The sequence below is a fragment of the Dermacentor albipictus genome, chromosome 2 (assembly GCF_038994185.2).
Source record: "Dermacentor albipictus isolate Rhodes 1998 colony chromosome 2, USDA_Dalb.pri_finalv2, whole genome shotgun sequence".
NCBI lineage: Eukaryota > Metazoa > Arthropoda > Arachnida > Ixodida > Ixodidae > Dermacentor > Dermacentor albipictus.
In genome coordinates, this window is record NC_091822.1 from 203,699,866 (window position 1) to 203,726,351 (window position 26,486).

The 26,486-nt window shown below is 50.1% G+C and overlaps 1 protein-coding gene across 5 annotated transcripts in view; it reads right to left on the reverse strand.

The window, feature by feature from the left end:
- Positions 1 to 26,486, reverse strand: part of LOC135897326 (uncharacterized) — a 334,910-nt gene that overhangs the window by 202,582 nt on the left and 105,842 nt on the right. For all 5 annotated transcript variants that reach the window (XM_065425932.1, XM_065425935.1, XM_065425936.1 and 2 more), the window contains one exon: positions 10,976 to 11,814. In XM_065425932.1, the coding sequence (XP_065282004.1) occupies positions 10,976 to 11,814 (839 nt within the window). The remainder of the gene's footprint in view (positions 1 to 10,975; positions 11,815 to 26,486) is intronic.

Below are 26,486 nucleotides of genomic sequence, written 5' to 3' on the forward strand. Positions count from 1 at the left end.
TGCGGTTCTACAGGCCATATAGCACGGTATTGTCGTCAAGGCCGTCAATCACGAAGGACACCACCAATGTTCTCGCCACCCAGAACCCGTACTTCATGTGACTTGCGGACGACCAATTCCCTTCCAATGAACCGCTTCCCACTCGAGAGCAGCCGCAGCGATTCGCCAACTTCTGAGCGGAGTTTGACGCTGCCTAATAATCGTCCCCGTCGCTCTCCGTCCCATCGGCGCCGTTCTTCGTCACCGCCGCCGGGAAATTAGCATCCGCGGCCAATGGAGGTGAGGTCGCCGGACGGTCTTCGCCAGAAATTCCTCTGCCTGTTGTGATGCTCGAAAACAAAGTGAATGTCTCGATTGACGAAATACCGACCATGGCGTTAGTGGATACTGGGGTGACTGTGTTTGTGATGAGCCTCGCTTTCAAGAACCGGCTAGGCCACAAAGTTATGTTTTCTTGGAACGACGGTATTACTTTTCGCGGAGTGGGCGGCGAGAGGCTTCATCCCCTTGGTGTTTGTGCTGCGAGTGTTTTGTTGGCTGGGAAAGTCTTTGTGTCGGAATTCCTTGTTCTTCCTCGTTGTTCGCACGATGTTAATTTTGGTATTGATTTTCTTGAACAGTGCAGCGCTTCTGTGGACTGTGGTTGTGGCGAAATATCATTGAACAAGTTATTTATATCAGCACATTCCGAACAAAGCTTGGGTGGTGAAGACGGGGACACAGACACATTCAGTGTTCTTGATGAAGTGATTGTACCATCGTGGTGCCTGACGCCCGTTCGTGTTTCTACAACTACTGTTGATGCTGATTGTGTTGACCTTGTAGTTAGGCCTCTCCGCATAAACTGTGCTAAAAAATATATACTTGTGCCCTGCTCTGTCGTGTGCATGACGAAAGGAGTCGCCACATTGTGGGCGCTGAACTGTTCCGCCACGCCGGTTGTCCTTCCTCGCGGTATGAAAATCGCTCTTTTCGATGAAGCCGCATATCGTTCAATAGCGGCACTAACTACGGACGTCTCCACAGCTTGCTTTCCTTGCGATAATCGCCATTCTGAAGAGCTAATGCTTGGCATGATCAGCAAGGCTCTCGGTACATCGGAACGGCAAGCACTGGTACATGTCCTTGCCAGGCATGAGGCTGCATTCGACTTCACGCATGGAGATGCACCCCTTCATTTACCGTCGTCCCGCGCTCGTCACAGAATAGATACCGGCTCAGCACACCCCATCCACCAGAAGCCCTACCGAGTGTCATCATCCGAGCGCAATGTTATTGCCGAGCAAGTCAAGGAGATGATTAACAAAGGTGTCGTTCAAAAGTCATCTAGTCCATGGGCAGCCCCAGTAATCCTGGTCCGAAAAAAAGATGGATCCTGGAAATTCTGCGTGGATTACAGACATCTAAACGCAGTGACGAAGAAGGATGTAGGATGTATATCCACTACCGCGAATCGATCACGTCATTGATTGCTTACACGCAGCTTCTTATTCTCAACACTAGATTTGCGATCGGGGTATTGGCAAATACCTATGGACCCTGCCGACAAGGAAAAGACCGCTTTCGTGACTCCAGATGGCCTATTCGAATTTGTTATGCCTTTTGGCCTTTGCAATGCTCCTGCCACCTTCGAAAGATTCATGGACACAGTACTACGTGGCCTGAAGTGGGAGATGTGCATGTGTTACCTCGATGATGTTGTAATCTTTGGCCGCACGTTTGAAGAACATAATGAACGCCTTAGCCTTGTTCTCGACTGCATCGAGAAAGCTGGACTGGTTCTAAACTCAAAGAAATGTCGCTTTGGCGAACGTCAAACACTGGTCCTGGGACACTTAGTTGACAAGGATGGCGTCAGACCCGATCCTCGTAAGATTGAAGCAGTGAGCTCCTTCCAGCCACCGCAGTCAGCACGAGAACTCCGCTCATTCATTGGCCTATGTTCGTATTTTCGTCGTTTTGTTCCCAGGTTTGCCGACATCGTTTACCCGTTGACAAGTATTTTGCGACAAAATGCATCCTTCAATTAGACACCAGAGTGTGACGCATCATTTTCTCAACTGAAGTTTATACTAACGTCAGCACCGCTCTTGCGTCACTTCGATCCGTCTTGCCCAACTGAAGTTCACACTGATGCTAGTGGAATTGGGATAAGAGCGGTGCTTGTACAACGTCACAGTGGCGCAGAACATGTAGTCGCATATGCCAGCCGTTGCCTGAGCAAATCTGAACGGAATTATACGGTTACGGAACAGGAATGCCTGGCAGCTGTTTTCGCCATACAGAAGTTTCGGTGTTATCTTTACGGTAGACCATTCAAGATTATCACCTACCATCATTCTTTATGCTGGCTGGTCGGTTTGCGTGATCCCTCTGGTTGCCTCGCACGTTGGGCGCTGTGCCTCCAGGAATACGACTTTGTGGTGTCGTACAAGAGTGGCCGTCGTCACGCTGACGCAGACTGCCTCTCTCGGATTCCTCTTGCGGCTACCGACTGCGATGCTGAGACTTTTGACGACTGTCTCGTTGCTGTTACTTCTACGTTCCCTGACGCGGCAGACTTTCAGCGAGAACAACGGAGTGATGTTACCCTCGATCCGCTTTTTGTCGCCGCCCGTACTTCTCAAGGCAGCGGTCGCTTTACCGTCCGTGATAAATTACTCTACAAAACTAATTATTCCGGGCATGGAGCGCGTTTTCTGCTTGTTGTCCCGGAGAGCCTTCGCTCCGACGTTCTACGCGCCATGCATGACGATGTGACATCCGGCCATTTCGGTTTCGTACGAACGCTACACCGCACACAGGAGCGCTTTTACTGGCCCAAGATGTACGAAACAACCAAGCGCTATGTCGCTAGTTGTGAAACGTGCCGACGTCACAAGCGACCGACCACCGCAGGCCCGGGTCCCCTTCGGCCATTGACACCACCAAACACGCCATTCGAGCAAGTAGGCATTGACCTTTTGGGTCCATTCCCGTTATCTAGCTAAAAGAACCGTTGGATAATTGTCTGCGTAGACCATCTTACACGGTATGCAGAAACTGCAGCCATACCGTCTTGCACCGCCGCTTGCGTGGCGGTCTTCCTGTTGCGTTCCGTGGCCCTTCGTCATGGCCCACCACGTGTCATCATCAGCGACCGTGGTCGCCAGTTCACTGCTGATGCCATTGAAGAGCTACTTCGTTTGTGCACTTCCCAGTTCCGTCATTCCACGCCGTATCATCCACAAACCAATGGCCTCGTTGAAAGGACGAACAGAACGCTGACCAACATGCTTGCCATGTACGTCTCCTCCAATCATAAGAACTCGGACGACGTGCTGCCCTTCATCACTTACGCATACAACACGGCGAAACACGAAACCACGAACTATAGCCCATTTTATCTCCTCTATGCCAGGTTACCGCGAAGCCCACTGGACACTTTCTTACCGTTCGTTCTGCACAGTGACGATTCTGTATCGAAGACTTTGTGTCTCGCCGCTTTTGTACGCCTCCGTTTTTTGTCGTTTCCCTACTTTTCTTCCACCAATCCTCCAATCTCCTCTTACTAATCCCTATTGCGGACATTTTTGCTTTACCACTGCTCCCTCTGAACCCAAGGGGTTCAAGGAGGCCAGTGATGCCTAAATCGACCGCGGGGCAGACGTCTTGACATTCTAATAAAACATGCTCCATAGTTTCCTTAGCTTTACCGCAGCAAGCACATGCTCCTTCTTCCTTCTTACATCTCGCTTTATACGTGCGTGTTCTAAGGAATCCCGATGTCGCTTCGAAAAGTAATGAGCTTCCCATTGAGTTATCATAAATTGTTTCTTTCCTCATTTCGTTTTTTCCTCTCAAGTAGTTACTCGTGGCAGGTTTCTTGTCCATTGCCGCCACCCATGAGATTATTTACGCCACTCTGACATTCCGCTTGACGTTCTTTGCTGCTGTTTTGCCCACCCTACAAGCCGCATACTTCCTGGTAAGCTTCCTAGTTGTTTTCCTCCACTGTGAATCACCGTTTTTTCTGTATAAATACCTCAACACTGTACCAGACCATTTGCTTTCTTCCATATTCCTCACTCGTTCTTCATAATCAATTTTGCTTTGAGCTTCAAATCTTGTCCAGCCCATATCACCGTGCACAGCTTCATTTGTAATCTTCCCGTGAGCCCCCAATGCGAGGTGTCCCACTGACTTTTGGTTCCCATCGAGTCCTGATTGTACCCTTGATTTAAAGCAAACAACCGCATTTCCAAAACTAAGTACTAGGACCATTACACCTTTCCACATACCGCAGAGCACCTCGTACCTATTGTATCTTCATAGCGCTCTGTGCTTCATTCTGGTTGTATGTCGCTTCTCCTTTACTGTTATTGAATTTTCCTGTGTTTCCATATATCTATGTCCTTCGTTTATCTATCTACCAGGGTATTTATAGTCTGTTGCCCCAGGTATTTCCTGGCCCTGTATTACCACTGTCTGTTCACTGTTTTCATTGAATACCCACAACGCCTGATTTTCGAAGGCTAAATTTCAAACCTAAATTGGCGCCTTCCTGTCCATAGATTCCTGTCCACTGGAAGTGGTACGGGAATAAATCTACTTAGGGCAGGTAGTGACCGCGAATCCGGATCATGAGACTGAAATAATCAGCAGAATGAGAATGGACTGGGATGCGTTTGGCAGGCATTCACGGATCATGAACAGCAGGTTGCCATTATCCCTCAAGAGAAAAGTGTATAACAGCTGTATCTTACCAGTACTCACGTACGGGGCAGAAACCTGAAGGCTTACGACGAGGTTTCTACTTAAATTGAGGACGACGCAACGAGTTATGGAAACAAGAATGATGGGTGTAACGTTAAGGGATAAGAAAAGAGCAGATTGGGTGAGGAAACAAACGCGAGTTAATGACATCTTAGTTGAAATCAAGAAAAAGAAATGGGCATGGGCAGGACATGTAATGAGGAGGGAAGATAACCGATGGCCATTAAGGATTACGGACTGGATTACAAGGGAAGGGAAGCGTAGCAGGGGGCGGCAGGAAGTTAGGTCGGCCGATAAGATTAAGAAGTTTGCAGGGACGACATGGCCACAATTAGTACATGACCGGGGTAGTTGGAGGAGTATGGGGGAGGCTTTTGCCCTGCAGTGGGCGTAACCAGGCTGCTGCTGATGATGATGACGATGATGATGATGATGATGACGACGATGATGATGATGATGATGATGTACAAAGATATTAGCCAGATGTTGCAAATCATTTTGCTTGTTAGCTAGCAACACCATTTCGCCTGCATAAAATAAACCTGGAAGCTCCTGCTCTACTACTGTACCCGCCTGTTTGTATGAGAGATCAAACCCGATATTACTTCCTTATATCGCTCTCTCCATCTTCACCGTGTACATCATAAACAGCAGTGGGGATAAAGGGCACCGCTGCATCAGTCCATTGCTGACATAAACTTTCTCCTCACTCCTCATCCATTCCCATTCAACGCAAACGGTATTTTCTAGGTAAATCTCTCTCAAATGTTGTAGACAATCGTCACCTAAACCTTCCCCTTCCCGAATATTCCACAAAATGTTTCAGACTACGTTGTCACAGGCTGCTGTAATGTCTAAAAATCCCACATATAACGGTCTGCTTTCTACTTTTGATATTCCAATACACTGAGTAAGAACAACTAAGTTATCATCTAAACGCCTACCTATTCTGAAGCCATTCAGAAGTTCTCCTAAAATACAATTATTCTCTGTCCATGCTTGTGGCTTGCTTTCTTTAGTACCTGCGTTGCTAGTCTGTATATTACCGATGTAATGGTCAACGGTCTATACGAGTCTCCTTCCTCCCCGTTACCTTTATAAATTAAGTTCATTCTACTTTGTCGCCAACTGTCTGGTATTCGTCTATGTTTTAAAGTTTTTTCTACTGCTGTCAACACAGCTTCCTTACTTTTTGGTCCTAGTTCATTAATCAGTCTAACGGGAACCTCGTCTAGCCATGTGGCTGTGGGCTTAGGAATTTTCTCTTTGGCTTTCTTCCAGTTAAAATCTGTCACCACCAGCTCCTTCTCCACCTGGGTCTCTTTCATGCTTTTTCTTCAAATATAACCTCGTCATTGCCTTGGAAAGACTCGGCTGTTATATTTAGGATGTCATTTATTGCCGCATCACTTTACAGTCTGTTTCCATCTTCATCTAGGATATGTTGTTGTATTGTTGTTGATTACCTGCCTAATAATTTTATGTTGTTCCCAAATATTCTAGGTGCGGCCCATTTTATCTAGCGTATTTCTGACAACCAACGTTCACTTTCACCTTTTATCTTTGCTTGCATCAGTATTTCAACCACTGACTTTCTCTCCCGGTATATTTCCCATTTACTGGCTACTTAATCCTGCGGCAACTGCGCCTTCTTTGCCTGCCTGTGCTCTCGGGATGCTTTCTGTCGTTTGGCGATCGCTTCTCGTATCTCCCTCTTCCACCAGCTTTTCGGTTATCTTTTCCCTTCCAACGAACATCTTGTTTCTCTTTCCGTTTTTCTGTCGTTATTACACTTAGAAGCTCACTATATTCCCATTCTTTATTTGGCCATTTGCCAAATAAAGAATGAACTCTAGTGACTATATTTGTTATTTGTTCAGCATTCAAATTTGGACGGGCCATTTTGCACTCCTTTTTCTACACATCCCATTTTCAAATTAATGCGTTTATGGTCACTCTCTATGCTGCTATACCGTTCTTCATCAATGACCATTTCTCTCAACCTATCCTGAATTCCTTCTGTCATCAGACAGTAATCAATGGTTGATTGCCGGTTTCCCACTTCCCACGCGATCTGCCCTTCAAACTTAGGCCCTGTATTCACGACAACGAGGTTATGTTGCTCACAAAGGTCTAGCATTGACTTCCCCTTGTTGTCAGTATAGCCACCTAAATCCTGTAAGTGGGCATTTAATGTATGTCGCCTAATAGGATAATTTAAGCACCATTCCCGAAACCCTTAATATCAGCGTTTATGCATTCCACTGATTCTTTATTCTCTGTGCAATTATTTCCGGTCCACAAATACGTAACACGTAACGCCCAGCCAAGTCTTTTTCCCACTCATTGTACCTGATAACCAAAGATGCTCTTGACATTTTGAATTTACTCTTTCCCATTTGGCTCCCTGATGGATGAGCGTTCCGACTCCCCCTCCCTTTCTTTCCGACTTAGTTCTGTTGCACCCTTCCCAAACATAATTCTCAATCACGGGCGGCTCTCCCGAGTCTCTAAGGTGCGTTTCTGTAACCGCATACACCCCTATTTGTTCTCTATTTAATTGCTCCTCAATCTCAGCCCACTTTTCCTTTCTTCTGCCGCCCTGTATATTTATTTAGCCTATTGCATGGCGAGTTCTCTATCTTGCTTTCCTCCTTTTTCTGTTATTCACGGCGATGCTATATTGAAGTTCCCTTAAGGGACCTTTTTCCTTGCTACCTACTCTGGCCTCCTAAGCGCCCGTGGGCCCCCTGAAAAAGCAACAGCGCGACCGGCAAGTCACCAGCCCACTTCTCGTGCAAGCCTGTAATTGAAGTGGATCCCGTCTCGTTGAAAATCACCACACCTTCTCCCTTCCCTGTTTACTTCGACAACCTCGAAGCTTTTCTCTGGGCTCATTTCCCATATCGCCTCATTTGCAGCCACTACGGCTCTTTGTATGTGACTGTCACGCACAGGCACCTCCGGCACCGTGCACACCACGAACTGCACCTGAGGGAACAGCTCGCGCAAGTCGTCCACCCCCTTCGCAAAGCGCTGGGCTAGTCCTGTCCCTTTCCTGTTTAGGACGGCATTTAGCCCAACTGCTACTATGACAAGGTTGCGCACGTGGGCATTTTCCGCGAGCTTTGCTTTTGCTCACTCCATGACAGTACCCAGCGTCCGCCCCGGAAATGTCCCTACCGCCACTCTTTTATCGCCTTTGCCCCTCTCCACGATTGCTTCTGAGCACCTATCCAGGTTTGAGTCGCAGGCGATAATCACCATTTCACTCTCCCCTACCTCTCCCTGCTTCCCTTTGTCCTTTTTCGCGTGATTCGGACTTGAAAAGGGGCACTGACCCTTGCGCTCCTGATTTTTCCGCGTGGCGGCCTCAAGGTAGGTACCGCTCTTTCCAACTAACCCCTTCCCACGTTGCACGCATTCTGAGTACTTTCCTGGCACTCCCTCTCCTATCACGTCGGGGCACTGCGTTCCATTGAACAAAAGCTGAACAGGCTGAACAAAAGCTGAACAGGTTTGTGAACGAATCTCGTTCACAAACCTGTTCAGCTTTTCCTCGGCTGCTTCAAGTCTTTTCCACTACCTTCCGTGCATCACGCTCCCTAGTTAGCTCATTTTTGAGCTCTTCAACCTGTTCGACAAGCTCTTCCTGGAAAGATTCCGTTTTCTCCAGCCTATCATCGATATCACATTGTGTGCCGATTGACTCTATCCCCTCTTCTTTCTCATCCGTCCCTTCATCTGTCTTGAGGGACCCCCGCGCACTGTCTGCTTTCCCGGCTTTCTTGCCATGTATTGTACAGCTTTTTCTCATGCAACTACTATAATACTATAATAATGCAGAGCACGTACCTTCTGGCGAAAACCGATACGCACCGGATCTAAATCCATAAAATTTCGCCAAGTAATGCTCACCAATGTTTTCAAAGCAATCAATGCTGCAGAGATTTAAGGTATGACACGTTCTCGCACGTGTTCAACCACGCGGCCACCCTGTTACTTTCCTACCAACACACACACAGTAAAACCACTACTAGCTATTAGTCTTGCCACTTCCAAGCTACTATTTGAAGGCTATAAAGACTCAATGTCCCACCCGGTTGCACGTGCTGAAGCACGTGGCGCGAAAGGGCGCTCTGACTATCCTGCAAAGCCAAATTTACACGAAACCCACCCGCACGCACGAAGAAGAGAGACAACAAAAGAAGAAAACTACCCAACTATTATTTAGAGGCTAAAAAAATCAGCAAATCAAAAACAGAAGCAAGCTCGAGGTATGCACAAAAACTTATTACTTCGTCGCAGCCACGGAGCGTTTTGATTTTGCCAGCGCCATCTCTCGGTCGCATACTTTAGCTCACAACGCTACTATTGTTTCCGTTGCACTGTGGAAGGTACAGTTTCCCTTCCCTAAGTTTATATAGATTTTCTGTGGCGAAGCTTCCATGGGAGCCCATACGTTCAATACATGGCGGTTCATCGCCGGTTCATGGGGCTTAGCGCTATCTGTGTGGAGGGAACGCTTCAGACGGAAGAAAAAATAATGTGACACCATATCCGTTAAAAACAGAAGTGACGTCATTTTGTTTTCGAAGGAGCTAAATTTGTTTTGTTGGCCTGCCTTTAGAGCTATATATTCAAATGCCCCGCCATTCGACTTGATGGACATTTCGAGATTTCAGCGCGGAAAGCGATGCAGGACGACGAAAAAAAAGGGGAGGGGGGGATACGCCAAGAAATCAAACTAAGTGTTGTTGCCTATAGCTTGAAGTTTAGCATGGCGAATAGATTCTAACTCCCTTTGAAACGTTTATGCCTAATGGTTTGAATGTCGTGAACGTATGGATAAGGTATGATTCTCTGTATTTATTTTCTCGTTCAGAACGGAAATTTCAGAACGGAAAGATGTAGAGTTTAAGTTCATCAAAGTTATGACCTGGTTGGTTGAAATGCTGCGCGACGGCGTTGGGAAGCTTTTTAGCTGTGTCCGCGCGATGTCCGCTTAATCTGACGTTCATTGATTGTCCTGTTTCACCGATATATTGTTTCTTACAGAAGGAACATTCGAACATATAAATCACATCCGAACTTGTACAAGTGAAGCTAGATTTGACTTCATGTGTATAACTATTTGCGGTGCTTTTAATTTTAATGTGACTTTGAAGGTGCCAGCAGGTTTTGCACATAGGGCGACAACATGGTTTTATTACGGGGGAATGCTGTTGGCTGACTTTTGCGTGCACTAACATGTCTTTAAAGTTCTCGTTTCGGAAGACAAGTCCACTTGTCGAAACGTTGGCTCCTGCATTCACCTTGTTCACGTTTTGCACATCATACTTTTGACTGAGCAGGTTAAGAAGCGACGAAGCTACCCGCGTCGCCAAATTCAGACAAACGTCGACAAGCAAAAGAGCGCAACAGGGGGCGTATTATAACAGGTGAACTTTACGAGCACGCCCTTCTCAACACTTCAAGAGCTACATTGCTTTGCCAGGGATAGCGGCGTCTAAAGCATTTTTTAATTCAAGCGGGACACAGATTCATTCAACGAAAATAAAATTCCTGGTCAATTTTATACATACGTGACGAGTAAAGAAAAGAACTCTATCTTATTTTATCATTATCAATAAATACCTTTTTTTCAGCGCCCAGGGCCCCTTACGATGGGCGCTGAAAAAAACGTATTTATTGATAATGATAAAATAAAATAGAGTTGTCTTTTCTTTACTCGTCACGCATGTATAAAATTGACCAGGAATTTTATTTTCGTTGAATGAATCTGTCTCGCTTGAATTTAAAGAAAACGAATTTTTCTTTCCCAATGTTAGTTCCCTCCAAACATAGTCGCGCTTCAATCTCTGCTCCCATAACCACCCTTGCTGATGTTGGTGACAATTTGTGCTGAGCCGCTGTTCGCCCGAAGCTTCGCGCTTCGCGACCTATTTGGATCGACCTTGCATTCCCGCTCATATTGCTCAGGATAGTACGTATATTTCGCTGTGTGTAGTTGTGCAACCAAATTTTGCCATTTCGTTACACATTCGGACTGCTCTCTCAGTGCAGCTTGATTTAACGCTGTTGTGCTTTTTTGCAAGTACCGGCCTACAGAGTAATCCGGCACTTGAAGATTGCGACCCCGCTCTCTGCATGGCAAAATTCGCCATAGCCGACTGCATGAAACAAGCGGTGAGCCCGAGCACTGCATCTGCGCCCTTACCTCCTTGGAAGCAGCCAGAAAAGACTCTTGGATGACCAGGGTGCGCCTGCCCATGACGCCGGAGGCTTTATCCTCGGTCTCGGTGGGCGGCGAGGCGCGCTTAATAGCCGACTCGGTGGGAGAGAATAGCGCAGCCTCTACCTGCAGGTTGCCGCTAGAGGGAGGAGGAGAGCTCGCCTTGACGGCGTCTTCGGGCGACGATGCCTTCAAGATCCCCTGCGTGTTACCACCAGGCTTGGAAGACGCCTCGGCCGACTTGTGCGATTCCTTCTTGTGGCTCTTGAGGTGCTTCTTCCCGGTTCCTTTCCGCCCGCGCCGGTGCGAATGAGACTCCCCAGTGGTGTGGTCGTGCAGCTGCGTTCTTTCTCCGGGGCTGGCCACCGCTGACGACCCGTACTCGGCGCTTAGGAGTGCGCCAGGACTGCGCGGCATTTCGCCGGCACGCGCACCTTCTGGACTCACGGGGCTCTGTACGGCCTCCGAGCTCTTGAGCTCCTCAGCGTCCTGTGCACCCTCGGGACTGAGCAGGCGGCTGTCCGCCATTTTGGACCGCCTCTTGCTCGGCCCGTGCGGGCCGGCGTCCTTCCCTGCAGCGCTCTTGCCACCGTGCTTGGACCGGCCGCCGCCGCGGTGGGCGCGCGGCGACATGGGCGCCTCATCGCCGGTAGCCCGGCGACCGGCGTGGTCGTCTGGACCGTGGTTGGGGAGCGCAGCGTTACGCTGGCTGTCGGCGGATGAGCGCGGTTCGGCAGTGATCGTCGGCACCTTAGCTTGGAGAACCGCCGCGTCACTGGTGTGACCAGAAGGCTCGTCTGCCTGCTCGCCTTTCTTTGGTGTCGCTGAAACAAGAAAAGTTCGTGCTTTGTCACGGCACCCTGCCTGGTGATTGTTAACGCATCTAACTTTGCCATGTTGTTTTTGTTTCGTTCTTATTTTTTTTTATTGGACTTAAGCGGTAACTCTCTCAGATTTGAGAACCCACCATCGCATCGTCCATTCCTTTCAGATCTTGTTCGCACTTAATGTCTTTTTGTCAGTCCATCCAGATGACGATCCTCCCGAATGAAACAATTATGAAGCTTAATGTGAGCAGCATTCCGGGCAAGTTGGTAATCCATTACTTAAATGATATTGCGCGACAAAAAAATGACACGGACGTGAGAGAAGACGACACACCAAGCGCAAATTATCAACTAAGTTTATTGTGCCACTGCGTCAAGTTTATACATGGGAGGCAGTGTAGACCACGCATGCGCTTACAAGGAAATGAAGTGCGAATTCATGTAACGTACTTGCGAGTCATGTGATGCCGCGTCCAAGAAACTTAATTTTTCTGTGAGAGCAAGAGACGGGAAGCTAACACACTTATCACCCAATTTCGCGATCATCTGCGCTTCAGATATTTCACGGATGAGCTGCGTGCCACGGGAAACAATCGTGCATTGATTCTCAAAAGCAAGATGATCCATGATCCTCAAAACCCATCTCTAATGTCGCACTCGTTGCAGCATTATATCACTTAACTTTTTTTTGTTAATATGTTATGTTTTCATATTATGTTTTTATGTTTTTTGTGTTTATGTTTATGTACGAGTACTTGTCAAGATATCACTTAGATTCCAACTACTACCAGGTGCTACTATACAGCTGGTCAAAGTTCGTGTTGGAATCCAAATGGAACCACTTAAATTGCTTCCAGTGCAGCTGGCTCAGGTTCCATTTGGATCCCAACTGGGACCATTTGCTTCCAGAACAACTGGTGATGGTTCCAGTTGGGTTCCAGTTGCTGTCCAGTTGGCATGTAACTGGGACCAGTTGGTTTCCTGCTGGAACCAGTTTTTTACCCGCCGTGGTTGCTCAGTGCGTACGGTGTTGGGCTGCTAAGCATGAGGTCACGGGATCGAATCCGGCCGCGGCGGCCGCATTTCGATGGGGGCGAAATGCGAAAACCCCCGTTTACTTAGATTTAGGTGCACATTAAAAAACCCCAGGTGGTCGAAATTTCCGGAGTCCTCAACTACGGCGTGCCTCATAATGAGAAAGTTGTTTTGGCACGTTAAACCCCATAATTAAAAAAATTACTGGAACCAGTTGGTCCCAGTCAATACAAGCTGAAACAAGTTGGATTACAGTTGAGAATTTCCACCTCGGAGGAGGCGCGTGAGAGTCGCGCATCCCCACATCCCCGCATCCTTAAATCACTACATATTCCGGCGAAACATGTCCCACGGTCTATACATCAACACATGCTTCGCGAACAAGGTAGTACACGAAACAGTGGCCGCGCCGAGGAAATTTCCACACACTGTCCATAACATGCGAGCCGACATTGTCCTTGGGTACACCGCTAGGGTCCACTTGTCACAGCAGCAGGTCTGCAGACTCGACGGCACGATTCCAGGCCAGGACTCTGTAAACGGTGACGCAGCAGTCGGTACGAACAAGCGTCGCTCGCGCCCAGGCGCCCTGCTGGCCAGAGCCACAGTAGCTCTTGGTGACCGCCGGGTTTTTACTCTGCCGCCGAGGGTTGCGAGCCGGATACAGGCGGCCGCCAAAGTCGGTGTGCCCAACTGGCCATAGCAACACCATTGCTCGGAGCGGCTCGATCATAGTCCGGGGCAGCAGCGCAGACGAAGTGCAGGTGACAGCAAATCAGGGAGGCTCCACTCACGCTACGTACACTCAGCGCACCCGCCAATCACTAAAGTAGTGAAAGGAATAGGAATTCTGCATGCGCATCGCCCACGTAGTACGATATTCAACTCGGCTAGCAAAAGATCAGGCGGCTACTCAGATGCTAAGTTCACGTGAACGAAGCTCGCTTCCTTGAGTCGAACGAGTAATTTCAATTCGTGCGAGGCGAACTAGAATGAGGGAAGCAAATTGCAACACCTCAACGCCACGGTCCACCAGGTTGTGTCCCTCCACGTGCGACAGGCAGCTTCGTAAAGCCTTAGGCCTAAAGCGATGCCGCCCCGACAACCGGCATTCAAAAATGGCTGTGGCTTAGCTAAGGTTAAGCCCAGGATGCGAAGCATACTAGCCTTTATTTTAACGCGACAGCGTTAAGGAGCTCGTGTCGCAGAAAAGCCGGTGTCGTCGGCGTCGGCTCAGGCGTGCGGCGCTTGCTCAGGCGTCTGGCCATATCACACTGTCATTCTGATAGCGCCCAGACTGTTAACATGTGACACCTACGTCACCCCTTTCCAAGTGTACTTATATCGCTCCCTCCCATGAATAAACGCCTTTCGTTACCGGATCACCGGCTTGCCTACATGGTGGCAGCGGAGCCCAGTTGAGATAACGACGACACCACCCCCGCCTACGACGCTGCCAGTTCCATCGACTCTACTACCGGCGCCGAAACCCCTGGATACGTCAGACGACGCCTGGCTTGGTTGGAGAACATGGAAGAGTGAGTTCGAACTGTTTGCCACTGCTACTCAATTGACTAAGCAGCCAACCGATGTGCAGGCAGCAACATTTCTCGTGAGCATAGGCGAAGAAGGCAGGGAAGCATTCAGCACTTTCAAGTTCGACGCGGACGAGGACAGAAATGACGTCAAAGTTTTGATCAAGAAATTCGAGGACTACTACAAGCCAGCAAACAACTTAACCCTCCACGAATTCCGCTTTGGTTCAAGGGACCAGAAAGAAGGCGAACCATTTAATGACTGGTTGATCGAACTGAAAATTTTAGCCAAGAACTGTGAATTCGGACTTCTAGAAGACCGTATGCTACGCAGCCGTATCGTTCTAGGCGTCCGAGACAAGCGTTTGCAGCAGAAGCTATTAGCGGAAAACCTTTCTTACCAAAAAACGGTAGACATTTGCCGCATTGAAGAGCAAGGGAAGCAGCACTTCCAAGAGATAAGCGCAGCAACAGGCGGAGCGCAAACTACGATAGTGAACTCGGTTGCGACGGAAAAGAAGCTGTGCAGTAGGTGTGGCTACCAGATGCATCTTGGTGGGAATTGTCCAGCGAGAGGAAAGAATTGCAGGAAGTTCGGTGCACAGAACCATTTTGCCCAGGTTTGCAAATCAGTCGGCGCCACGCATAACGCCAGCCGTCCAGCAAAAGAGCTACGGGAGGTACAGGCCGAGACAGACGATTTTTTTTCTTGCGGGGCTAGCGATAAACTCGCTTGAAGTTGATAAATGTACAGCAACAGTTTACATCGAAGGCCAACCTGTCACGTGCAAACTGGACACAGGAGCGAACTGTTGCGTTATCTCCAAAAACGAGCTGGAAAGGTTACCTGCTAAGCCAAAGGAAGCCTGCAAGGTGACTCTAACAGCGTTCTTTGGTCACAGGACTACGGCACAAGCAAAAATCAAGCTTCTGCTTTACGCTAACAACAAAAAATGTGAAGAACAATTTTTCGTCGTCGAGCACGATGTTCCAGTCACGCTCAGCGGGGCAGTCGCAGAACGCCTGGGGTTCATGTACCGCATACAGAAAGTCTACAGTGAAGAACTATATCGCCCAGCCCAACCTTTCGCAGATGTTTTCAGCGGGCTAGGACAACTGAAAGGCGTGGAGTGCTCGATGAAGCTGAAACCCGGCAGCGCGGGAACCGTCGTGCCTGCTAGGAGGGTCCCCATCGCCCTGCAAGACAAAGTTCTGGCAGAACTGCAGCGCATGGAGCAGCAGGGCGTCATTACAAAGGTAAATGAACCAACCGAATGGTCTAGCCACATGGTGACCGTGGTGAAAAAAGAAAGAGTGCGTATTTGCCTCGATCCAACCGCCCTGAACAAACAGTTGCTTCGAGAAAATTACCCCATGCCCACTTTAGAAGACAGTTCCGCGGCTGTCCGGGGCAAGATTTTTTTCTACGCTTGATGCAGCATCGGGATTTTGGCAGATTAAGCTAACGGAAGAAAGTTCAAAAATCTGCACTATGAGTACGCCATACGGACGCTATCGCTTCCTGCGAATGCCCTTTGTAATATCGTCAGCCCCAGAAATTTTTCAAGCTGCAATGCATCGCTTGTTAGACGGTCTACCCGGTGTCGCAGTTGTAATGGATGATATACTATTCTGGGGCGAGACAAAGGATGAGCATGACTGCAACCTGACACTCGTACTGACACGCTGCCGTGAGCACAATCTGCGACTCAACCTCAAAAAATGCACCTTCCTGCAGGCAGAGGTTCGCTACTTGGGACACATCCTCACTACGCAAGGCCTGCGCATCGACCCGGAGCGTGTTCAGGACATTCTGGAAATACCCGAGCCTAAGACCAGTAAACAACTGCAATTTTTTCTCGGCACAATGAACTATGTACAGCGTTTCATTCCCAACATGTCTGTCTTGACGGAACCGCTAAGAGAACTACTGAGAAAAGATAACGCATGGGTCTGGACAGAAAAACAACAGGCCAGTTTTGAAGCACTGCGCCAGGCACTGGTAACAGCGCCGATTCTTTCCTACTTCGACCCGAAGAAGGCAGTCACGCTTTCTGTCGATGCTAGCCAGTCGGGCGTAGGGGCTGTTTTGATGCAAGACGGCCATCCCGTAGCCTTCTCGTCCAGATCTCTAACAGAGGCACAACAGCGTTATGCGCAGATTGAAAAAGAAACGCTTGCGATAGTACATGGGTGCACGAAGTTCCATGATTATATTTTCGGCCAAGCAGACGTGATCGTCGAAACCAACGTTACTAGACTAGCTTCAGTTGTAAAACTCCCCGCCTGCGCGCTTACAGCCGCTGTCGCCACTTCTGTGACAGCCGCCAGATGGCCGCGCTGTTCCATCGGGCTCCATTGCAGACGCCTCGTCACAGCCTTGAGCTCGTGCGGACGGGCAGCTTGCGCGCGTTTCACGCTCGCTGGAGTTCTCCGTTGTCCGAATTAGTGATACCACGAGAAGGCGGTATCCACCTACTGCAATAAGATTTATCGCGCGAGTTCGTTAATACTGAGAGAAGGGTAAACTGCACGAAAGGAAGAAACGCATACAGCGAAGCGCAGAAGCTGCGTTTCTAGATGCCGTGTGTTTCTTCCTGTCGTCTTAACGTTTCGCGCAGTTTAGGCTCACGAGCCTGAATATCTGGTCAAGGTGCGTGATTGTAGGATGAACTTCGTACCCACCGAAGCTTCTCACGACGCCATAGAAGCGCTACAAAAAGAAAGAGGAGGTTGGTCTTTGTACACACTAGCCACAAAAAAAAAAAAGAAGAAAGAAGTCGGCGTTTTCATTCATTGAAGATGGTAAATCAGCGAAGCTGAAACGTGCGGCCCCTGTGTTTATCACTGGGTTAATCCCTATGGTTCATTAAAGTATTTCTCAGTTATGAGGTTACACGCACAAGCGGCTGCGACGGAGGCAACGACGTCACTGACGGTATGCCCGCAGTCCGCAGTTGTCGCTTGCGTTCGATGTCTCGAGTTTGCTCGGCGGCGTGGTTAGCAGCTTTCGCCTGCGATATGCCGCTTGTACATTCTTCGATATAAATTTCTTCAAAATTAAATATTTCCGTTGCGTAAGACCATGAGTGTCTCATACTCCCTTAAGCAATGGCTCATACCCCCGTAAACGCGGCCTCCCCATTACGACGACAGAAGTGAAGTGAAATTCTACGCTGGAAAGATGAACGGCCACGCAGCCCGCTGTGGAAGACGAGGACGAACGCGGGAGCAGTGGCACGAGCGCGTGCCGCTGATTTCTCAAAGAGTTCCCGGTCGGCACGAGGAATAGCTCTGTTTCACGCCGAGCAAAGCGTCGCATTGCTGGGAGCACAGAAAAAGTGGTGCGCCGAACTGTCGACATCGTTCCGATAACAGCTCTGAAGCCAGGTACGCTGCACGTCGGCATCGTCTGCTGATATTAAGAAACTCGGCGAAGGCTACAGTTCCACGGATGACATGCTTGCTGAAATTCGCCGTCAAGAACGAACCACAGAAGACACCAACGCTGTACCGCGTGCTTAGTACCGCCCGCCCGCGTAGCCGGCCAGTGAGCAAGTGAAGCCGGGCGCGACTGCAGCGCCACGAAGGCGCGGGCGGGTGGCGGTTCCGCGCAACGGCGCCGAGTTTTAAAACTGAAGCTAGTCTAGTAACGTTGGTCGAAACGGATCACCGGCCTTTGATACCGATCTTCTCCAAGCCCCTGCATCAGTGCCCGCTTCGTTTGCAGCGAATGCGCCTCAGCTTGCAGCCTTACGCAATAACTTTGCAATACAAACCGGGTAAAGAGCTATTCCTAGCGGACGCGTTATCGCGGTTTCCTAATAAGATGGCACTGCAAGAAGAAACCGAGCAGTTTCAAGTGAATGTGCTTGACTATGTTTCAGCGTCGGAACACCGCTTGAAAACCTTGCGGGATGCGACAAAAGAGGATCCGGCACTGATCATCATCCGTGAATACGCAGAGACGGCGTGGCCGGAGCACAAGCATGGTGTCCCAGAGCCGGGAAGGCCATACTGGACCTACAGGGAAGAAGTTCACGCACAAGATGGGCTAGTCTTCCGAAGCAACAAGGTCATTATACCGAAATCGAAACGGGCAGAGATCATGCAGCTCCTCCACGCAGCGCATGCTGGAGCAGATAAGATGAAAGTGAGGGCCAGCAGTGTAATGTTTTGGCCAAATATGTCCGCAGATATTAAACAGTTTTGCAAGACCTGCAAGGTATGCCAAATGCACCAGCCACGAAACCAGAAAATGCCGCTTTTGAGCCATGATGTTCCGACCCTGCCATGGGAGTCCGTAGGCGTGGATCTGTTTCACTATGGCGGTCGGGAGTTCGCCGTCATGGTTGACTTCTATTCCTTTTTCTTCGAAGTCCGAGAACTTCGCCACACCACGTCTAATGCGCTCAATACTTGGTGTGCACAAGTTTTTTCGGTGCATGGGCTGCCACAGAAGCTGTATAGTGACAATGGGCCCCCCTTCAGTAGCTCAGATTTCAAATATTTTTTGAGTAAACTAGACGTTGTGCATGTCACGTCAAGTCCATATCACCCGCGTTCTAATGGCATGGCGGAAAGAGCTGTTCAGGAGGCCAAAAAGCTGCTCAAAAAGTGCTCTTTTCGCACACCAGATTTTGAAATTGCTCTGCTTGAGTGGCGTAATACCCCCAGGGACCCAGTTCTGAAGTCTCCTGTGCAGAGGCTCATGGGGCGGCAGACCCGGACCCTCCTGCCGGTACCAACAATTCACCTGGAGCCAGAGGCCATACCCAGCAAGGAGGTCCACGACCGTCTCCAGACGATCCGGCGCCGGCAAAAGATCCACTACGACCGCAGCGCCAGGAACCTTTCCCCGCTGACGCCGGGACAACGCGTAACGACGTACGACACTCTCCAGAGAACCTGGGCTCCAGCTATTGTTCTAAAGCCAGCCGCAACGCCAAGATCTACGATTGTGAAGACCGACGACGGCCATGAAATCCGTCGCACAAGAGAACACCTGCGGGAGGCAGCACCTCAACCGGAGCCAGAATCAAACTCGCAGGAGCCTTTAGAAGACGACCTCCAGCCTAGACAACAGCAGTTACGCAGGAGCACAAGATTGCGTCGGGAACCCTGCCGTTGCCAGATGAAACTTCTAGACCTTATCATCATTAAAGGGGAGATGTGGCCATATCACACTGTCATTCTGATAGCGCCCAGACTGTTAACATGTGACGCCTACGTCACCCCTTTCCAAGTGTACTTATATCGCTCCCTCCCATGAATAAACGCCTTTCGTTACCGGATCACCGGCTTGCCTACAAGGCGCACATTTCGTTGTCGCGCCGAACGCTGCGTTGCTCGACGCTCACCGGGTCCAATGCGGGGCGCGTAGTCGCTGCGCCATAGCAAAGCCACCTAGAAAGAGTCTCTGTAGCACGCCGCAACCTTCGCTTCTCATTCCAACGAGCAGCTCTGTCTCCAGGAGGCATCTCACCTCGTGAGTGTCTAGCAGAGGCAAGCGCAGCTGCTTATATACCGCCGCGACGCCGTGAGCGACGGCCCGAGTTGGAGCCCCGCTTCTCCTCTGTCGTGACGTCACGGTGTCACGTGGTCAGCCTTGAAGGCGACGGCGCGAGTTGGAGCCCCGTTTCTCCTCTGTCGTGACGTCACGGTGTCACGTGGTATTGAAGGCGAAACCGCCGCGCTTGAGGAGCTGGGTTGAGCTCTAGTAATATGCTTCGCATAAAACAACACCCAAAATTGGCGCAAGACAGGCACCCGAGAGGAGACGGCCGCTCTGTTAGGTGGTCCTACCCCGCTCGGTGCACACAGCATCCGAGTTGAAAGCGCCCACCGTCCCAGACGGCGTCGGAGCGCCCGGTGCCAGGCCGCAATACCAGTCAGCCCGTAGCGGCACCCGTGGCCCGCGGCCACCCGGCTCCCAGAGCCGCGACTTCAGAGTCAAAGAGTTAAAAGAAGCTATTTATATAAGAAATTCGGACCACCCACGAGGCTTCCGTACTCTCTCGCTTCAGGCTGGGCAATGCTCCGCGGCCGCTAATTAAGCCTCGCTCTCCCAGGATGTAGACCACGTGGCTCTCGTACCGACGAATGTCAAAACAATCATTTGCGAAAAGGCTTAGCATGTTGAAAAGTTCAAACACACTAAGACACCATCGCCTCGCTCTAAGAAGGCACCCCGCCGGCGCTAGCGACCAAAATCCACGCTGGCCCTATGCTACGGTTTAAACAAATGCCTCGAACGAAGCAAACTGTTAAAACTATCGTCCGATGCCCCAAGAGGTCCACGTTGGGCAGCCAGATGTGGGGTTCTCATCCGTGCTCTTGGGGCAAAGGAACGACAACACAGTAGTGCAAACAATCACAAGGGTTATTTATTGCCCCTTTCATAGACTGATGCCTGCTATAGCCGAGTTGCTATCCACAAAACATGCCGATGGGCGCGCTACAAATCGCCGAAGTTTGACTCGCCGCGTACGGATAACGAGCGAATATGTTCGCCCCATGCTGGACACCAACGCCTGGTCGTTCGCGCGTACGGTCACGTGAATGTGGCGCGTTCTAACGATCTGTGTTCGTCCATTCCGGGTAGGCCTCGCGAGACGGTCTCGCAGAAACACGGATCATCGCCCGCGCAGAACGTCCGCGCCGCTAGCCGAGCCGGAGCCAAAGAGGAAGAGCTTTCTCCTTTTTGCGCACAAGTAACCCCGCCGTTAGGCAGCGTTAGCGCAAGGGGCTCTATTAGCAGAGCAACACTCGCGCCATCTCTCGTACTACCCAGCAAGCATATCAACCACCGCAGTAAAGCCACGCGGCGAAGCCGGATAGCAGGAGGCGGGAGCTATGCGAGAAAACAACAAATCAGGGGACGCGTGAAAGTCGCGCATCCCCTCAAGAAGGATGCCCGATCGATCCACGTATGGGGAGTGCTCAATGCCTGCTTCATCTCCGCCGCGGGTCTGCCCGGCATTGCACTATGTCTGGGATCGGCCAACGTATAGGGAGCTTTTCTTTTCATTTGCTTAAAACGACGCGAAAATTTCCTTGGACGGTAGAGGTATGCAGCTTTGCTGTGAAATGCTGTGGCGGCGCTGCGATCGCAGTGGACCTAGGGCTCTATTCTGGGGCGCTATTCTGGACATTCCGCCATTTTCTTCGATGCGTGACGTAGGCGCGACGCAAACAAAATGGCGCTGGTGGCCCGGTTTTGCTTACGTAACGTGACGCCAACTTGACGTTTCGCCTAACAAACTGAAATGAAGGCACTGAATGTAGCGTTATCGGTAAAGCAAAACAGTTTTCCTCCGCAGTAAAAATAAAGCAGCTATCTCAAAGCGTATGATTATTCTGTCGAAAACGCTTCTCGCTTCCGTCGTCTGCTGCGTACAAGCCGTCGTCTGCTTCAGTAGCTCGGATGCGTGTCCCTGGAAAATGGAATGAGTCATCGCATGCTGGCGCCAACGCGCTTGTTTTCTTTCTTGAGACAACATACGCGACCTACCAGTGGTGATGCGCGCACGTTCTAGGCCACGTTATTGCTATTTCGTGAAACGCAAGTGACTCAGCCCGACTCGGCTGGCTTAGAAACGGCCGAATATCACCGATAGCGTTGCGCGCGCCAGAGATATCCACTACAGCGACGCAAGCGCCGGCGCTGCCATCTCTTGTTCATTTCGCTGGTTACTCGCACCGCGGGAGGAAACTTCAAGGCGCCGCCTTGCGTACATTTCTTTTTGTAAGGTAGAAAAAGGCCGTTGTCATAACTTTTGATTGTGCGAAAAAGCATTAATCTCGATTACAATACAAATGCAGCAGTGAAAAGTGGACAACACTGCTGAAAGTTTGCTATATTCAACCAATATTATTTCGTATAAACGCGTTCTTTTAAAAAGCGATGGCCCAAAACACAAATGCCAACACCACCCGAGAGCGATGCAAATACTATGAGCACGCGTTATGAACAAAAGATTTTCGTGGCGCCAAACGACGGGGAAAATGTGGCGATACGCATTCCTCTCGGCTGCCATTGCATATGGCTGCCCATTAGCATAATTCGCGCGGCTCGTCGCAGCAAAAATTATGGCGGAAAATCTCAGCAATGGCGGCCCTGCGAAACGTCACGCATCGTCAAAATGACGTTTACGAAACAGCCCTTCCTGTGACGCTCCTCATGAGATATTCCTTCAGCCAATCAGCAAGCTGGCATGGCGCATATCTTGAATCGCCACCACATATTCGCGCAATTGCAGATGAATTGCACTGGCTTCTGCACGCTACCGCTCACATTCTTTTTGAAGCGCTAACATCACAATATATCTGCCAAGGACCAAAAAAATGTATTAGTCCATAACATTTGCAGCTCCACGTCACGTATCGTCATCTTGATGAAAACGCAAAATTGCATTTTGCAATACTTCCGCTTCCCGGCACAAATTTCAAAACACGTGACCTCTCGACAGCCAATCAGAGAGTAAACATGGCGGATAATGGCGGCCATGCAGCCGCCATGCGTGTCCAGGGGCTCTGTTCTGGACACGCATGGCGGCTGCACGGCCGCCATTATCCGCCATGTTTACTCTCTGATTGGCTGTCGAGAGGTCACGTGTTTTGAAATTTGTGCCGGGAAGCGGAAGTATTGCAAAATGCAATTTTGCGTTTTCATCAAGATGACGAAACGTGACGTGGAGCTGCAAATTTTATGGACTAATACATTTTTGTGGTCCTTGGCAGATATATTGTGATGTTAGCGCTTCAAAAAGAATGTGAGCGGTAGTGTGCAAAAGCCAGTGCAATGCATCTACAATTGCGCGAATATGTGGTGGCGATCCAAGATATGCGCCATGCCAGCTCGCTGATTGGCTGAAGGAATATCTCGTGGGGAGCGTCACAGGAAGGGCTGTTTCGTAAACGTCATTTTGACGATGCGTGACGTTGCGCTGGGCCGTCATTGCTGAGATTTTCCGCCATAATGTTTGCTGCGACGAGCCGCGCGAATTATGCTAATAAGCAGCCATATGCAATGGCAGCCGAGAGGAATGCGTATCGCCACGTTTTCCCCGTCGTTTGGCACCACGAAAATCTTTTACTCATAACGCGTGCTCATAGAATTTGCATGGCTCTCAGGTAGTGTTGGCATTTGTGTTTGGGGCCATCGTTCTTTAAAAGAACGCGTTTATACAAAATAATATTGGTTGAACATAGCAAACTTTCGGCAATGTTGTCCACTTTTCACTGCTGCATTCGTATTGTAATCAAGGTTAATGCCTTTTCGCACAATGAAACGTTATGACAACGGCCTCTTTCTAATTTAAAAAAAAAATGTACGCAAGACGGCGCCTTGAAGTTTCCTCTCTCGGTGCGAGTAACCAGCGAAATGAACAAGAGATGGCAGCGCCGGCGCTTGCGTCGCTCTAGTGGATATCTCTGGCGCGCGCAACGCTATCGGTGATATTCGGCCGTTTCTCAGCCACTCGAGTCGGGCTGAGTCCCTTGCGTTTCGCGAGATAGCGATAACGTGGCCTAGAACGTGCGCGCATCACCACTGGTAGGTCGCGTATGTTGTTTAAAGCAAGAAAACAAGTGCGTTGGCGCCAACATGCGATGACTCATTGCATTTTCCGGGGACACGCATCCTAGCTATTGAAGCAGACGACGGCTTGTACGCAGCAGACGACGGAAGCGCGAAGCGTTTTCGACGGAAGAATCATACGCTTTGAGATAGCTGCTATATTTTTACTGCGGAGGAAAACTGTTTTGCTTTACCGATAACGCTACATTCAGTGCCTTCATTTCAGTTTCTTAGGCGAGACGTCAAGTTGGCGTCACGTTACGTAAGCAAACTGGGCCACCAGCGCCATTTTGTTTGCGTCGCGCCTACGTCACGCACTGAAGAAAATGGCGGAATGTCCAGAATAGCGCCCTAAGTGTTCCTGTATATGGTCCCGCAGGGAGCAGAGTTGCGCATAATTTTCCGGCGCCGCTCGCACCGCTATTCGCCGAGCGCGATCACGTGGTGCAAAATGACGTCAAATGTTTAACTGCGCGCTCCGAAGCCAACTTTACGGAAACGGCGCCGACTCGTTTCTGTCAGTGCCATCGAAATTGCAATCAGCGTCGAGCGTGCGTAGCAACGATCGGCTCCGGGTTGCAGGCATGGTATTCGAGGATATTACGTTAATGACTTCGGGGAAGTGCTGCGAAGCAGATCATTTTGATACTTGTATTCCAGTATGCGGGTTGCAGCGCACCAAACTGCGCAAATCGCACGGAAAGTGGCAAAGCTTTTTACGCGGTGCCGTGCGGTCGGATGAGACCAGCTGGCTCCGAAAAGGACCAGGATATGCGAGATCTGTTCGCCTTTTTTACAGAGGTGAGTTCGGCTTGTTCACACTAAAGCGGCATTTATCTCGAGTAACACTCCTGTACACGCTGAAATGCGCACGCCTGGGATGAGAGGTTGTTCACTTGTGCAATTTTTGGTGTATATGTGCAGCGCGACAAAGACGCGGTACAAAGAAAGGACGACACATCTGTGTCACGATGCACATCATCAGCCTGATTACGCCCACTGCAGGGCAAAGGCGTCTCCCATACTTCTCCAACAACCCCGGTCATGTTCTAATTGTGGCCATGTCGTCCCTGCAAACTTCTTAATCTCATCCGCCCCCTGCTACGCTTCCCTTCCCTTGGAATCCAGCCCGTTATTACCCTTAATGACCATCGGTTATCTTCCCTCCTCATAACATGTCCTGCCCATGCCCATTTCTTCCTCTTGATTTCAACTAAGATGTCATTAACTCGCGTTTGTTCCCGCACCCAATCTCCTCTTTTCTTTCCCTCAACGTTAAACCCATGATTCTTCGTTCCATAGCTCGTTGCGTCGTCCTCAATTTAAGCAGAACCCTTTTCGAAAGCCTCCAGCTTTCTCCCCCGTAGGTGAGTACTGGTAAGACACAGCTATTATACACTTTTCTCTTGAGGGATAATGGCAACCTGCTGTTCATGATCTGAGAATGCCAGCTGTTACGTTTCGCCTACGACGCGCGGTAAAGCCGGCGCGGATGCAACGTACGCCGGAGCTTCGTTCAAAGCGGCGGACATTTTGGCCCGTTCGGAGCGGCCGCGACGCATCCCCGCCGAGCGCGTCCCGGCATGTTCAGTTGCTTTGTGTGTGCGTGTGTGTGTGTATGCCCACGCTTGTCAAAGCGCGGCAGCCGGGGAGAGGAGCTGCCCAAGTGTGAAGCGAGGAGGTCTGACCGGCGCCGGCCCGGCTGATGCGTCACTACACTCGTCTCTACATGTCTCAGTCCGTCCGTGCCTCGCTGTCACGTGGTGTCGTCCCGTGACCTTCCTTCTTGCCCGCGACGCCAAGAGTATAAGAGCAGCTGCCCCCGGACGCCAATAGAGAGGCTCCGAATTCTTCCGTCGAGAAGCGTGCACTCCCGTCTCTCCACTTCGGTCGCCCTGACCGGCCGCTCTTTTGCGATGCAAGAATAAACAAGTTGTTCTGTTAGCAGTCGACTCATGCTTTGCCGGGACCTTCGGATGCTTCCAGTGTGCCCCAGGGCGCCAGGCCAACGCTACCCTTGGGGCTTGCGACCCATTTGCGACAACGGGCGCCAGCGGTCCGATTGCAATAACGGGTGTCAGCACTGAGGTTCCAACAGCCGGTGCCATCGGTGGGATTCAAACAGCTGGTTGCCAGCGGTGAGATCGCGACAACGGAGGCCAGCAGCGAAGATATGCGGCTGAATGTATGCCGAGCAGCACAACGACCATCCGGGAGCAGTGCAACGAGCCCTGTGTGATGACTGGTTGCCTGCAGCGGAACGACTGCGCTGAATTCTTGGCTGCGAGGTTTGGTGAGTGCGGGACTTTCCTCTTCTGAGTTTTGCCAGGCTTTTGTTAGTGTTAGAAACAGAGCTGGTAATTGTGGTTGTCGTTGCTGGCGGTTTAGTTTGCGGCAAGACAATAGTAGGCAGTAGAGAAAGCAGCATTCAGAGGAGCCATGGATTTGAAGTCGTTGCGCAAACCGAAATTGTTAGAGCTTGCAAGAGAGTTCGGTCTGGATGTCTCAGACAAACTCAG